This window comes from Dromaius novaehollandiae, chromosome 2, assembly GCF_036370855.1.
Source record: "Dromaius novaehollandiae isolate bDroNov1 chromosome 2, bDroNov1.hap1, whole genome shotgun sequence".
Classification (NCBI taxonomy): Eukaryota; Metazoa; Chordata; class Aves; order Casuariiformes; family Dromaiidae; genus Dromaius; species Dromaius novaehollandiae.
This window is the reverse complement of record NC_088099.1, coordinates 128729153-128743876: the sequence shown is the minus strand read 5'-3', so window position 1 is coordinate 128743876 and position 14724 is coordinate 128729153. Positions and strand designations below refer to the sequence as shown.

The 14724-nt window shown below is 47.1% G+C and overlaps 1 protein-coding gene across 2 annotated transcripts; it reads right to left on the bottom strand.

The window, feature by feature from the left end:
* Window positions 1-1239: 1239 nt before the first annotated feature.
* MSC (musculin) lies at window positions 1240-3684 on the bottom strand. 2 transcript variants are annotated; one of them, XM_064507400.1, is made up of 3 exons: window positions 2946-3684; window positions 2215-2306; window positions 1240-2060 (listed from the first exon to the last, which is right to left on the bottom strand). In XM_064507400.1, the coding sequence occupies exons 1-2, from the start codon at window positions 3660-3662 to the stop codon at window positions 2220-2222; spliced, it is 804 nt and encodes a 267-aa protein (XP_064363470.1). In that variant the 5' UTR covers window positions 3663-3684; the 3' UTR covers window positions 1240-2060; window positions 2215-2219. The 2 variants fall into 2 exon arrangements, with proteins under 2 accessions (XP_064363470.1, XP_064363469.1); XM_064507399.1 differs by having other exon boundaries at window positions 1240-2306.
* Window positions 3685-14724: the final 11040 nt, after the last annotated feature.

Below are 14724 nucleotides of genomic sequence, written 5' to 3'. Positions count from 1 at the left end.
CCTTTCATATGGACCTTTCTATACTATTTAAAGTTCTCCATGCTTTCCTTGTTTTTCCTATCTCCTGGAGTCATTAACCAATTACAGCTGGGATCAAGGCCAAAAACAGCTAAGTATCACAACTAAGATTATCTCAAGTGGCACCTCAGTTAAATTGCTGAATAATCTTTTCTCTAGGGCTGCAAATGATAAACATCAGTTGACTTTTCTCATTCCTTCCTAAAGGTCCTTCCATTTTGACTTACTTTATATTCTTTTCGCTGAATATAGCTTTCTAGAGACAATCAGTTGGGATTCCTGCCTTGGCTATGCAAATACAAATTAGGATAGCCCCCTTCCTTCACAGCCTTTTCCTAGATAAAACTGGAAGATTAGCTGGACTACAGTCTCGTACAACTTTCCTTCAGATCACTGAAGACAACAATTTCAGCAAATCCTGGACTGAGCACTAACTTTGTTTTGCAGTGGCTATGAACTATTTTCCCCTTCACAGGGAGGATAGCAAATTTCCTCAGTTCTCCTCCTTACAATATACTGCTGAGGGCCAGTCTTAGGTTTGTATACAGTATTTGAAAATAGAAACCCACTTCTCTATAGCAATATAGGGTGACCTGACAAGAAACCAGGTTAAGCTAGTTCTAGTTAAGCAAATCCTTAACTTCCTCCTGCCAGCTTAAATGAAGAGGAGGCTTTTTCTTCTCTAAAGCAATTCAGTCCTCGTCCTCACTGTTAGTTAACCTCTTAGAAATTATTTTGAGAAAAAAAAAATCTTAGGAGTTTTAATCTTTAAATAGGAAAAGTTTGCTTCCAACTAGGAAAACTCAGGTGATTTTCCCACTGCACAAACACAAGTAAAAGCAAAAGGGACTACAGCTGGAGAGGTAGAGTGACACAGAACAGCAAAAGGAGCTATTACGCTATCTTTTGTGCTATGAAGCAGAATGCATTACTGACATCGATTTCTTAATCTACATTTGTTTATTTTCCTGATTCGTAGAAAAGATTATGCAAATGAACTCTATAAATTTCTAAAATGCGTTTTATCCTGTTGATTGATACAGTTCTGTACCGTATATGAATTGTTTGGAGTGAAAGTGTTGTTATCTGACTGTGTTGCTGGAGATATATCTGCTCTCATGAGGAAGAGTACAGTGTGTTTACAAAACTGGGTTTCAAGAATCTGCATTACAAAGATGTCCCTACATTGATGCAGCCACACACTATCACAGCACCAGGCAGTCATTGTAACAAAGCTTTTAATATCATTTATAAAAAAATAGAATTATTTACATTTGCAACTTATTTGATGGCATTCTCTTTCATTACAGCATTTGAATTAGTGAAGATATGTCACTAGAACTCATCTGAGGGTAAACATGTTTCATAGATAAGCCTAACAGTACAGGAATAATATTTAAAACGTTGTGAATTCTTGCTCTTTTGTAACATCATACGAGCCCATTCTTTACAACACATGCACCCTTTTTATGGTAAGCAGAATTCCTTCTCCAGATTAAGGCACAGAAACTCTGCCACATTTCTGGGGACATTTGCACACTCTTGCATGTGGCACTTCAAGACAAACAAGGGCAAACATTAGTCTAATTCCAGTGGATGACAGCCTAAATGTAGAACTTAGCTACTTACATGTCTTTAAGAAAAACCTGGTTAAAAGGTCAAAAAAAAAGGATGACTGTACTTATTGCATAGCTGCAGCAAACCAGATCCATGAATACAAAAACCATCAAAATATATTATAAATCTATCTGAGTTTCAAAGCTACTCTAAAATACTGCTTTGCTTTAGAATACAAATAACACTGTTTGGGGTTAGTTTGTGGAGTTGTATTTTGGTCCCTGCTGTTAATTCCATATCATTATATTCCTCCTCCATTAGTTTAAAAGCCTCAGAACAACAGGTCCTCAGGCAGTGATAAGCATGATGAAGCCAAAGAAAGGCCTTTCCAAATCGCAGACTTCAGCTGCTGCAGCCAGTTCACAGCAATGCTCCTCTCCACTGCCTCCCTTCTTTTAAGCTTTAAATATGCTTCCCTGGGAACTCTAGGAAAGAAATTATGGGGCACACAGATTTAACACTGTTTGTTAGAGATGCTTTTTTGTGACCATCTTCTAGTCTTGAGCCCGTAAATCACAGCTCTTAAAAATAGCTGGCCCATCAAAAAATGATCATCATCAACAAAAAAAAACTATTTACTTTGACTAAGCGGTAGTTCCACATAATCTGCTGGCAGTAGAAACTTCTTTGGTGTCAGAGTCAGGTCTTCCTGAAACCACAAATGGCCAAGTCTGTAAGCAAAAAAGGTATTTGGTATTAGAAGGAAAGTTTAGTCTCATATGAAACTGGAGCTTTATTACTGATAGATGTCTAAGTCCGGTTCATTTGCAAACACGTCATCGTGTTTTAGTCCCTGTGGGAAGCACAGAGAACTGAGTTCCTCTAACAAATATTTTCATTACATTTTTCATTATAATTAAGTGCTCTGCTATGGTCAACAACAAATTGTTCTCATGAAGCACGCAGCATTCATCTTGCTTTGCAATTGCTTGCATAATTTTATAAAGAAGGGGCTTACACACTACTCAAAAGCAATGTGCACTATATATATAAGTAACCTTCTTTTTACTGCTGTGGCACACATCAGGCCTCTCGTTGCGCACTGATGAATGAGCGAAGTTTGCTCGTGCTCCAAAGCAGCCTGCGGAGCTGATCACTTATTTTTCGGCCGCTTAACTCGCCTGGCATCCGAGGGATTTATCGCTTGGGGCTCCCTACCCGCGCCTGCCCAGGGCACCCCCCACCCCCTCAGGGCCGGGCTGCCCCTCGGTCAGACCCGGCGGCGAGGACCGCCGCACCTCCGACGGCGCGCACCCCCGCCGCCGGCTCCGCGCCCCCCTGCGCGGCTCTGCGCGGCGCGGGCGCCGTACCAGGTTGACGGGGTGCACGTAGCCGTTCTCGTAGCGGTCCTCCTGCAGCAGCTGCCGGAGGTGGGCGATGTAGCTCGACGCCAGGCGCAGCGTGTCCAGCTTGGAGAGCTTGGTGTCGGGCGGCACCCAGGGCAGGCTCGTCTTGAGCCGCGAGAACGCCTTGCTCAGCACCCGCATCCGCGCCCGCTCCCGCGCGTTGGCCGCGTTGCGCTGCGACTGCTTGCCCTCGGCCGGCGGCGCCCGCGGCCCCGACGGCGCCTTCTTGCCCCCGGGGCCGCCGCCCCGCGCCCGCTTCCTCTTGCAGCCGCCGCCCGCCGGCCCCGCCGCGCAGCTGCCCTCGCCGTCCTCCTCCTCCTCCTCCTCTTCCTCCTCCTCCTCCTCCTCCTCCGCCGCCGAGGAGTTGTCCCCCGAGGGGTAGAGCTCGCCGCGCGGCTGCCGCTTGGCCGGCGGCGGCGGGTAGTCCAGCTGCAGCGCCCGCAGGTCCATGTCGGGCAGCTCCTCCGCCTCGCTCCCGGAGCCCGCGGACATGGCCCGGGGGCAGGCGGGGAGGCGGGCGGGCGGCAGGGGGCGGACGGCGGCGGCGGCGGCGGCGGCGCGCCGGCCAGGCGGAGCGGCCGCGCCGCGGAGGCTCCGTGCGGGCGCGGGGGCGCGGGGGGGCGCGCAGGGGGATGCGCCCCCGGACGGCGCTATATATCGGGTGTCCGCGGAGCAAACCATCTGCCGGCGGAGGGGAGGAGGGGGGCGCGGAGGAGGGGGTCGGGCCCGGGCGAGCCCCGCGCCGGGGGCGGCGCCTCCCCGCGCTGCCCGGCGCCCCCGCGCAGCGCTGCGCGCTGGCCCGCGGCCCGGCCGCGCGCGGGGCCGAAGCCGGGGCGCAAGGGGCGGACACGCGGCGGGGCGTCTCCGCGCGTGGGTGCGCCCGTGGGAGCAACGCCGCCGCCGTTCGCGGCGGTGCTGCGCGGGACAGGCAGCGCTTGTGCCCCGCTATAACCCCCCTTCCTCGCCCCGCGGAGGGGAAGAAGGCCGCAGGGCTGATGCTGCGCGGAGGGGAGGCCCCGCTGGTACCTCCAAGGGTGCAGCGGTTGGGCCCAGGTGAGCCGGGCTCTGCCCCCCAGCCTGCAATCGCTCTCTCTCCTCCCCCTGGGGGGTTGTTTATTGTTTTGCTTTGTTTTGCTTTTTCCTCCGCCGTTTGCAGCCGCCGCCCGGCACTCCCGCTCCCAGCCGAGCCGCAGCAGCCCCGGGCTGGCCCGTCCCCCCCCGGCTCGCCCGGGAGCTTCCCCTGCCGAGCGGGTCCCGCTCTGCCCCGTGAGCGGTTTGTCATTCCCGGCGCCCGGGCTGAGGAGGAGGACGGAGGAGGAGGAGGAGGCAGAAGGAGCACGGGACGCCGCGGGCATCAGGCCGTTCGGGCCGGATCTGCGATGTGCAGGGGGTGCCGTAAAAAGGCGCTGGCAACAAGCAGGATATGTTTTCATAGTGTCAGTAACCTCGGCGAAGCTGCAGAAAGTGTCAAGCGGGTATAACGTGTCTGAGGGCTTTCCCTTCCTCAAATAGTTAATTAAAATCCAATCGGGCTGTGCGCAGCTCTGTTTCACAGAGCAATTTAAACAAGACGGTTTTTCCAGGGATTTGCGGTTTTTTAACAAATTCCGTCCTGCGGTTTTTATGCAGTCCGCGGGAGAGAGGGGGACGCAGGTCCAGTGGAAATGCTGCTGTGCAAATTCAACAAGGCTATAAATTACGGCCCCCCAACTCGTGCTCCCCCAAATCCCTGCTTTCCAACATGAATAAGCAGCATTTGGTTCCTCGCTGGCCTTCACGGCCCTGTCTGGATACGGTTAACCAGAATAAAAGTTCCGGTTTGCAGAAAATAAAAGCATCTAATGACTACAACAGGTGGAAAGATCTCGTCCCGAAGTTTGCTCCTGATTTTTCCCTTCCATTTCCCTCCCGACCAAGTGGAACCTTCCCCGCTGCTGCAGCACAACTTTCCTGGCACCGGCTGCCGCCTTTTCGCCCAGCGCTTTGCGATTCACTGTCCGCCAGCTTTGTGGTCTTGCTGAGGGCCACTTAACGCTGTATAAACCTCGGCTTCACCCACTGGGGCTAGAACCACATAAGAGACGGTTTTAATAGCAACGTTTCCAAGTGAAACTTGACATTTCTTGAACCACTGAAACGCGTAGCTGATCCATGCAACTGGATCTCTTGAACTCGGTTTGACACTGAGATGCTCTCGCTGTGTCCCACATGCCGCATGGTGAGGGGCGAGCGCTTCAGGGTTGCTCCCGTCCGCAATTAGTGTACACTATCCGTATAAATATATATACATATATATATATAAAGATACTGCAGGGGAAGAGATATAGGTTTACTTTTTCCCCACATCTGGGTTGTTTATACAGGTGCGGGCTGAACGCTTTCCCTGCTAAAGATTGATGGAGGGAAAGTGCTGAATTTCTTTAAACAAAGAAGAAAATGGTACCCAGTCTTAAAAGCCACAATGGCAAATCTCACCTTTCGAGCTTACCTCTTCCTCGGCGGATTAAAGGCTACACATAATGGATACTTCGTCTGATTTAAGGACGAGACTGGGGGGTGGGGGGGGTGGGGATGAGGAACTGGAAGAAAAGCCAGATTCTCCTGGTTCTTGGTTAGTACGGGATAAGGGAAATGCGGTGGACTAAATCAGGAGGGAGTCTCAGGAGTTACTTCAGATTTACCCCCAAAGAAACTGAACGTAACTGACTCTTCTCAGACCTCTGATTTCCGCGACCCTGGACCAAGATACCATTTCCAGGGCAGAGCCTTTGGTGGGACCAGGGCGTTACATTGTGTTTGCGTCCGTCCTCTAGCAAAGACTTTGATCCCTGTGTCCTGGGTGGGGAAAATGCCCCCGCTATGTAAGGGCAGCACTCTACCCCCGCGATCAGTTACTGTCTCTCTCCCTTTGCTGGGGATCAGGCTCTGCTCTCCGTTTTTAGGTAAAAACACGGTCTGAGGTCCGCTCTGGCATCGCTGCCCCGTTCCCAGGTCTGTCGCTCCCCTCCGTGCGCGGCCGCGGAGAGGCGGCGGCCGAAACCACCCCTGCGGGGGAAGGAGTCAGAGAGGCCCTTCTCCAGGGAGCTCTGCATCTGCCCCCTTTCTTGGCCTTGAGGCCACAAAAAAAAAGCAGCTTTTCTCTGCTAAAGGGAGAGCCCTGATTTAGGGGGACATTGGGGCGGAATGCTTCTCGTCTTCTTTTTTTTGCACACTTTCCCAGAAGCTGAGATAGGAGTTTTGGTAAACAAATTTAAAGCAACTAACTCAACTAAAGAGGCGTCCAAGAGAACAGGGTTTCTCTCTGTATCTCTGCAGCAGCCCGGGGGGGTTTCGTGCGGCACCTCAGGACAGGCACGGAGCTAACAGACTCACAGGTATCTGGGATGAGGCAGAAAAGAGATAGCGTCCCCCCCTACCTTTTTTCCTTAAAGTTTCGGAGTAAATTATATATATATATATAAAAAAAAAAAAAAAAAAAAAAAAAGGAAGGAAGGAAATATCCAGAGGCCAAGTCCGTAAAACCTAGGTTATCTCTGAGGTGAACTGCTAAAAGTGCCCTTTGCATTCATTCTCTTCGCAGCGACAAAACAGGGTGGAGGAAGGACATGAGGATATGTTTTATCGATGAAGTGCTTCAAATAAAGCTTTCTTTTGGCGTTTGTCCTTTCATCAGCGTTAGCGATTCACTTCGTTCCGACCCAAAGTGCACTTAACGCTTTTTTGGGAAAGACCTAAGCGTAACAAGGGTGGTTTTATGCTGCTTCTCGTGGCAGCGGGAAAGCCAGGCTGTTCGGAGCGGAGCAGGACGGCGCCTGGCAAACCCCTCGGTGCTGGTCTCGCAGTGGCGGCAGTGCCCAGACTCTCTGCGAGCACCCGCGCCCAGCCGCGCCGGGGGGAAGCAGCGGCTCCTCCGCCCTGAGGGGTGCTCTTGGCTGCCGGTCCTGCAGGCAAAGCAGGTGGATGAGTTATAACCTTTGTTAAACGCCACCTCTGCAAAGCACAGATGCCCCGGTAAAGGCAGCTAGCGAAGGGAGCAGTTACCGCTCTTACCCCGCGGCTGCGCGGATGCGGCCGGCAGCGGGCGCGCAGGGCCCGCAGGCACCGCCGGGGCGTGCGGGAGCGGCAGCCTGGCCGGCGGCTGGAAATGCGGGTGTGCGGGGGCGCTTCGCGAGGACCTGCCTTCCACCGTAAAGGAAAATGAAAAACTAGTCGGTGGGTCGAGCCATGTCAAGTAAAACAAACAAGGGATAAATGAACCCCCGGAAGGAAAAAAACAAAAAGTATTTACTCGAATTTATTTTGCCTATGCACCGCGGCATTTCGGGGCGCTGCGGGGTCCCGGGCCCTGCCCGCCGCCGCAGCACGGCGCGGCGCAGCGCAGCGCACGCCCCGGGCCCCCCCCGCGGCGCGGCTCGCAGCGCGGCTCCGGCTGGGGGAAACCCTCGGCAAGAAGGGGGCGAAAGCTCGCACCTTCCGCCGCCGCAGGCTCGCGGGGTGCCGAGAGGAGGGCGAGCCGCCGCCGGGCCGGGCCGGGCTGTGTGGCCCGCGGTGCGCGGGGAGGGTTGGTGCTCCTCGCCCGCTCACCTGAACGTCCCCAGGGCCACGCTTTACAGTAAACATCACAGATTTGCCCTTCGAGCAGCTAATTTCCCCAAAAGGGAGGCACGGGCGCTGCTCGCTGTTCCCACCCAGCAGCAGAAGGTGAGCACATCTGCCCCGCAGAAAGAATTCGCTTGCCTTTATTTCCTCCTTCCTCCCTTTTCCCTATTTCCGATAAAATAACCCAGGACAGACAGTGAGACTTTATTAGCTGCTAAGGATCGCTATGCCCAGAGTTTGGCCAGAAGTGATTTTTGCTCAGGTATCCCCAACTTTCAGCACAGTTTCCCCTGTGGAGTAGCCAGGCAAACTCTAAATACCTCCTGGCGCCAGAAGAAAGTGCTCATGTAATAGATACCCGGTGGTGTGAGAACACGGATTCTGCTCACTTTGTCAATCGGCCGGGGGGGGGGGGGGCGGGGGGAGTGAGGAGGGGGAGATGGGGATTTCTTTTAATTAAAAAAGAGAAAAAAGAGAGAGAAAAGTATTTTACATTAGTTCTATTTTTTTAATGATGCCTGGAGAGGTACTGTTGGCCTAAAAAAGCCAGAATTAATGGTGGCATTTAAAGTGCAGTTTATTTCTTCTCTTGGAGCAAATTAGCTGGAATAACAAGCAAACATCAGGCAAGAGGAGACACTATGTTACTCTCCTCCTTGTGTTTCACTCTGAGAGGGAAGCCCACCAGAGCAAGACGGAAGAGATGGGGAGAGATAACACTGCTACAGCACTTCATTATACTTGAACGCTCCACCACACTAACTCACTTTGGCTGGGCTACAGCAGAGCAGACAGAGCAGTGTTGCTTTTCTAGGAACTGCTAGTGGTCATCGGGGGCTCTCAGTCACAGAGACACAACTGATGAGACAGCTCCATGGTCAGCGGGGGAAAATCACTGCCCAGAGCTGTCCAGAGTGAAAGAACCCCCCTCTGGCACTCCAAGTTCTCTAGCTGAATTGAGGGAAAGCTGAGAAAGTCACACAATGCATTTATGAGGGTGTTATAACAAGTAGCCTGCAATCATGGCATCATGTTCAGTTGTCTGGTGGAATTATTTCCCATTTTCTCCACAGAACAAATTCTCCCTGGAAAGCACCTAGACAGCCTCTCAAACACTCTCAACCAGGCAGGTCAGCATCTTGCAACATCTTACATCAACAGCACTCAAGCTCTGAACCAAATGCAGGCCATACTGGGATAGATGCTCTTCATCTCATAATGGACAGCACCATTCTGGCCCTGCTCCATTCCCCTTCAAAGAATATTCACAGAATGACTGAATAGTTGGGGATGGAAGGGACCTCTGGAGATCACCTGGTCCAGCCTCCCTGCTCAAACAAGGTCATCTACAGCTGGTTGCGCAGGACCATGTCGTGTCAGGTTTCCAATATCTCCAAGGATGGAGACTCCACAGGCTCTCTGGGCAACCTGTTGCAATGTTCAACCACTCTCACAGTGCTAAGAAATGCTCTCTCATGCTCAAGTGGAATTTCCTGTGTTCCAGTTTGTGCCCATTGCCTCTTGTCCTGTCACTGGACACCACTGAGAAGAATCTGGCTCGGTCCGCTTTCCACCTTCCCCTCAGATATTTATACACATTGATAAGATTCCCCCTGAGCCTTCTCTCCTCCAGGCTGAACCATCCCAGCTGTCAGCCTCTCCTCATGTGAGAGAAGCTGCAGTCCCTTCATCACCTTTGTGGCCCTTTGCTGGACTTGCTCCAGTAGCTCCATGCTTCTCTTGTACTGGGGAGCCCAGAGCGGGACACAGCACTTCAGGTGTGGCCTCACCAGTGCTGAGTAGAGGGGGAGGATCACCTCCCTCAACCTGCTGGCACTGCTCTTCCTAATGCAGCTCAGGATACAATTAGTTTCTTTGCCACAGCGGCACATTGGTGGCCCATGTTTAACTTGTTGTTGAAAGCTGCTCTGCAGCCCGTCAGCCCCCAGCCAGTACCGGTGCCTGGGGTTATTCCTCCCCAGGTGCAGGACTTTGCACTTCCCTTTGTTGAACTGCATGAGGTTCCTCTCTGCCCATTTCTCCAGCCTGTTGAGGTTCGTCTGAATGGCAGCACAACTGTCTGGTGCCTCAGCCACTCCTCCTCGTTTTGTATTGTCTGCAAACTTGCTGAGGATGCATTTGGTCCCATCATCCAGGTCATTAATGAAGATGTTAAACAGATTAGCCCTAGCATCAACCGCTGGGGGACACCACCAGTGACTGGATATTGAGTATTTGAGTATAGTAGTAACTTTTTCAGCCATTTAAATTAGCAGATCTATAAAGCACCTAGGAAATAAATTGATAAAGCTACAAGGAACCACAGAGATGATTCCCCACAATTGGTTAATTCTGGATTTGAGAGATGTGATAGATGACAGAGTTCTGACAATGATTTTTCTGATGTAATAGGCATGATTCTTCCAAGCTATTTTGCATGTAGGCCTATATTTAAAAAGGAAAAGTTTAAAGTTAAGAATTCTGCTATAAGATTTTAACATCAATTTTGCTACTTTCTGAATGCTTGTTTCCCTACCCTACATACTAGTAATCAGAAATTTTTGTTCTTTTCACAGTACTTATAAAAACTGATCCCATATCTGAAACTTTTATTATTGTATCAGTGCTTTAAGCTTTAAGAAATTAAAATGTTCCAGAGTAAAAAACATCTTCCTGTAACCATCTTACAATATGCTCTTTGCAGATACTTCTCGATTGCTGAAGATGAATTCTGATGAAAGTTGTTTTGTGGTCCTTTTTAGCTTTTTTGTTTTGCAATTGTGTCCATATTCATGTACGTGGCCTTTTATTTTGTTACTGAGGATGAAAAATAAGACCTGAAAAAGTGAATAGATGTATGTAGCCATACATTACAAACAGTAATGAAATAAGCTTTCATAGACAGCAGTCATATTAGAACTCATATGCTGAAATTTTAAAGAGGGCTTCTTTTTCAGTTCTATCTTCAGGAGCAGTTTATTCTCCTTTTCAGAAAAAACTATTCGTGTTTCAAATGGTAGTTATCAGACTTGTAGGAGACGCGTACCAGATGATTTAACCCTGTGAAGCAATCTATTATTGGAATTCCAGCTCTTAAACCAGTGACATAGAGAACTGGAGCTCTCTTTCTACTCTCTACAGACCTGAAGCTCTGCCTTCTTACTTTGATGCTTCATTGCCTATAACAGGCACAGGTGAGGTCAGACTTTTGACCTGTACCTTTCCTCATTTTGCTGGTGGCATTGAATTGGAATTACGTTAATAATTAGCTATAAAAAGCAGGATTAGAAAGGTATTTTTTCTTTTTTCCCTTCCTTTTTCCTTCATGGTAGATTTCTCCAACTCAGCACCTGGAAGAGAAAATGTATGGTATTTGTCTGCATCTTGCTAAGCAAATGTCTATTCTATCATTTCTAAGGCTTCATGTACTTGTCAAGGATGAAATTATGCAAGGAAAGGAAATCTGTACACATCATACAAAAACATTTTTAGAAATTTTACCTAAAATTAAACAGAACAGCTTAGCTAATCTTACAATATCTGTGGCATGCTTTGTATTTCAACTGTATACTTGTTAAAAGAAAAATGATAACATTACTGAGCAAGGTCCTCATCTGGTGTAAAAGGTTACACAACTATCAAGTTCAACTGAGCTGATACATGTTAAAAACCTGATTCATGTCTAGGTCTTTTCCTGTGGACCCCAGTGTAGCATAGGAAACATTCCTGCCAAAATAAGTAGAATTACATTGGAGTGTATCTGGAAAAAGAGTGCTTGACCAAGGATTTCTTGATGCAACTAAAAATATGCAGCAATGGCTTCCACGGCTGCTCGGATACAGACTGAGATTACTATGATCCTTTCTCAAAGATGTTTTTCTATATGAAACCTGGATTCAGGGACATTTACATATTCTCTCACAGGTGTATTTAGCATAACTTCGATGATTATCACTATATAAAGCAGCCGATATTAAATAATACATCTTTGGAAACACAAACAGATTGACAAACATGTTCTACTGATAAGTAAGTTTCTCGTAATTAATTTTATGATTCTTTCACTGGGGAGAAAGAAAGACAAAGATTACTTCAGAAAGCAGCTGGGGCCTTATCAAAAGTAATGTTGTCCACTTCAAGATGAAAACGGTTCCTCACAGATAAGCATCGTGAAATTCCTTCAAATTCTTAATGCTCTATTTCTACTACCCTAACAGTTGACCGTTTATGAGGAAAGATTGTCAAGAACCAATATAATGTCTTTATGATGTTGTCATCTGCTCTTAAAATTTTAAGCCAAATCAAAAACTAAGTCTCAAGGCATGATATACAGTATCTTATTTCAATTGGCTTAAAAAGTGAAAGTTTTCTCCTGCCGCATGGAATACAACTGGACTTCCCATTTCTACTTGCTCACATTTGGTAGTTAAAGGAGAGGGGAGTACACTGACAGTTGACTTGCCTTGCCTATTAGCATCTGCTTGGGGTTACTTGCAGTTCTTCCCTTTACCACTTTCTTAGGAGGCGGTTGCGCTGTCTGACCGCCAGGCAGGTGGTTCGACATTGCACTGCCCATGAGATGTCAAGATCTCATGAGGCCATAATGGATGTTAAAATTAGGAAGTTTCTATTTTGCTCTTCTGAATCGGGATCCTATTCTGTGTTACAGAGTCAAAAGCAGAACATCGCCTTTCAAACTGGCAGTGCTCTGCTGCAAGTGGCTCAGGGTAGCAAGGGGTCAATCAAGCAATGATTGACTAGGCAGAAGTTAGCACGAACCATTCACCTGGAAATAATACTGCCTGAAAACTGTTATGATTGTTGTGGAAAGTGTCAGTGCTTTTTGATCTATGTGCATATAGACCAAAAGCCTGTCTATTCTGTACAAACAAAGCGAGAGAATTTCTGCCCAAATAAAGACTGATCAGTTGTATAGGAAGAAATGCAGTTGATACATCTACTCAAAGAGCATGGTGCACTACCCATTTGTACATTCCTTGCCCCAAACATAACATTTTCTTACAAATTAAATTAGAAAAGCCTTGCAAGAAGTTGTGATCCACACACAAGAGCAACTGCATTTTATAACTAAGATTATCTTTCTATTTTCTTAAAGCCTCTGAAACTCCTGAACACACACACCTTTCAGCATACAGTCATAAAATGATCTGATTCAAATTACAGGGTTATCTGAAACTGATTCGTTTCTTATTTCAAGATAATACCAATGGAGAGAGAGAGCAAACTGTCTGTCTGCCTCTGTCTCAACCCAAGTTTTTAAAGAAGTCTCAGGGGTCTGAAATTCACACAGACTAACCATCAAGTCCTGAACAACTTAATGAGCAGTATCAACAGTATCTATAGGTAAATCACAGAGGATGAGAAGTTTCTTTAATTTATATGGAAGTCCATACAAATTCTTTGTTTAATTTTGGCATAAAAGTGTTCCTAACCACATTACTCAGATCCTCCATTTACTTTGAATAAACTTTGGATAGAAGACAGGAGTGAGATATGTTAAGCGTTTCCCCTCTGTTTATTAGAATTATGATATGCTATGCAATCTAGCAGCTTCGAAATGGCCTCTGGCAAGCCTGCTTTTGTTATGTTCTGGTTTCAGGTCTCTAAGGCAAAATGATTAAGACAGTTTTGACCTGCATTAAACACATTAATCTTGCCAATGTTGGTTGAATAAGGAAAGATAAAATGGTGAGTTGGTACTCTTTTCTCCACAGAAAGAGAAAGACTTAGAATTACTAAGTGTTTAAAATATGGAAATTATCAGCCTTGTAGTAGGGAAAGTCATATTTCTTGATATATCCTGTTTCTGAATGCCTTCCTTATCAAATTTACTCAGCCCAGAAGTGAGGCGTTCCTTGTTCTTGGAGAAATTCCACTGTTGCTTAATGAGCAAGAGTCAAAGGTTATTACCCTAGATTACTTACAAAAGCAAAGACAAATGTGTTTGGCTTTTTTAGAATGCCCCTACATTAATGTGCACATTATGTCTGTCAGCTTATAAAAAGGCTCTGAGAATAGAGAGAGCCGCCTAACACATGTAACTTAGTGCTTTGGTTGGAACTGTCCTGATCTTATTGCTCTTCATTCTACATTTGTGAGCACCTGATATACAGGCCCAGTATAAAATAAGGGCTGCATTATTTGGCTGCTATTTGTAAAAATGAAAGAATAAGGTGGAAGATGAGTAACTCCAGCTCTATGGGGAGTTGATAGGGCATGGACACAGCAGATAGTTTATTGCTTTACTTGGAGGAATGCTGACCGGGTTCAGTGAGTTCATCAGATTTTGAGACTCTTGGTAGAATGTAGGTAATAAAAAAACTACAGGTGCATAAAATCAGTCCTTCAAGCACTGAATGTTTCTGGGAGTAAAAAAAATGCTTTTTAAAGACCTGTGACATCACAACCCAGTAAAAAATCTGACTCTCACTTCAACCAAGCAGAAAGGAACAAAAAGAGATCATCTAAAGGGCCTTTCAAGATGTAACAATTATATTCAAGACTGTTGTTGAATGGATCATGTATTAGCTTGGAACAAGGTATGTATCAATTATACATCAGTTCTGATCAACTCCTGTATCTTAAGCATGAGTATAAACATTGAAAGGCAAATCTAAACACACTATTTGATGCCTTGCAGTGAGACAACAGCTCATTTCTATCAATAGCACATGAAGTGTTTAGCAAGCTAAAACTCAGCTGATGCCAAACTAAGATGCAGGTGAAGATAGATGGTGACCACAATAACTATTTCTTAAGTGTGCCTGAAGTGAAGACTCTCTGTTTTTCATTTTTATTCAGTGACACCAGGAACTGATGAACTGCTGCTGTTTCAAGAGAGGGAACAAAGGAACAAACTGAGCAGCAGTTTGAAATCAGTAGTCCCCTGTGGTAAGAATGGGTTTTTCAGTGAACAAATACACTTCAGACAAAACTACCCAAAGCGGCACTTCACTCCAAGAATATGCAAATAACGACTCACTTACTCTTTGGTTTTATGATACATTTTTTCAAAAATGGTAATTTATTGTTGGCATCTGTCTGGAGTAAATCCACTAAAAGTGAGCAAAATAAGGTCATGTCCAAGACCCACAAAACTAATTCTTTACTTCATTATATGTAA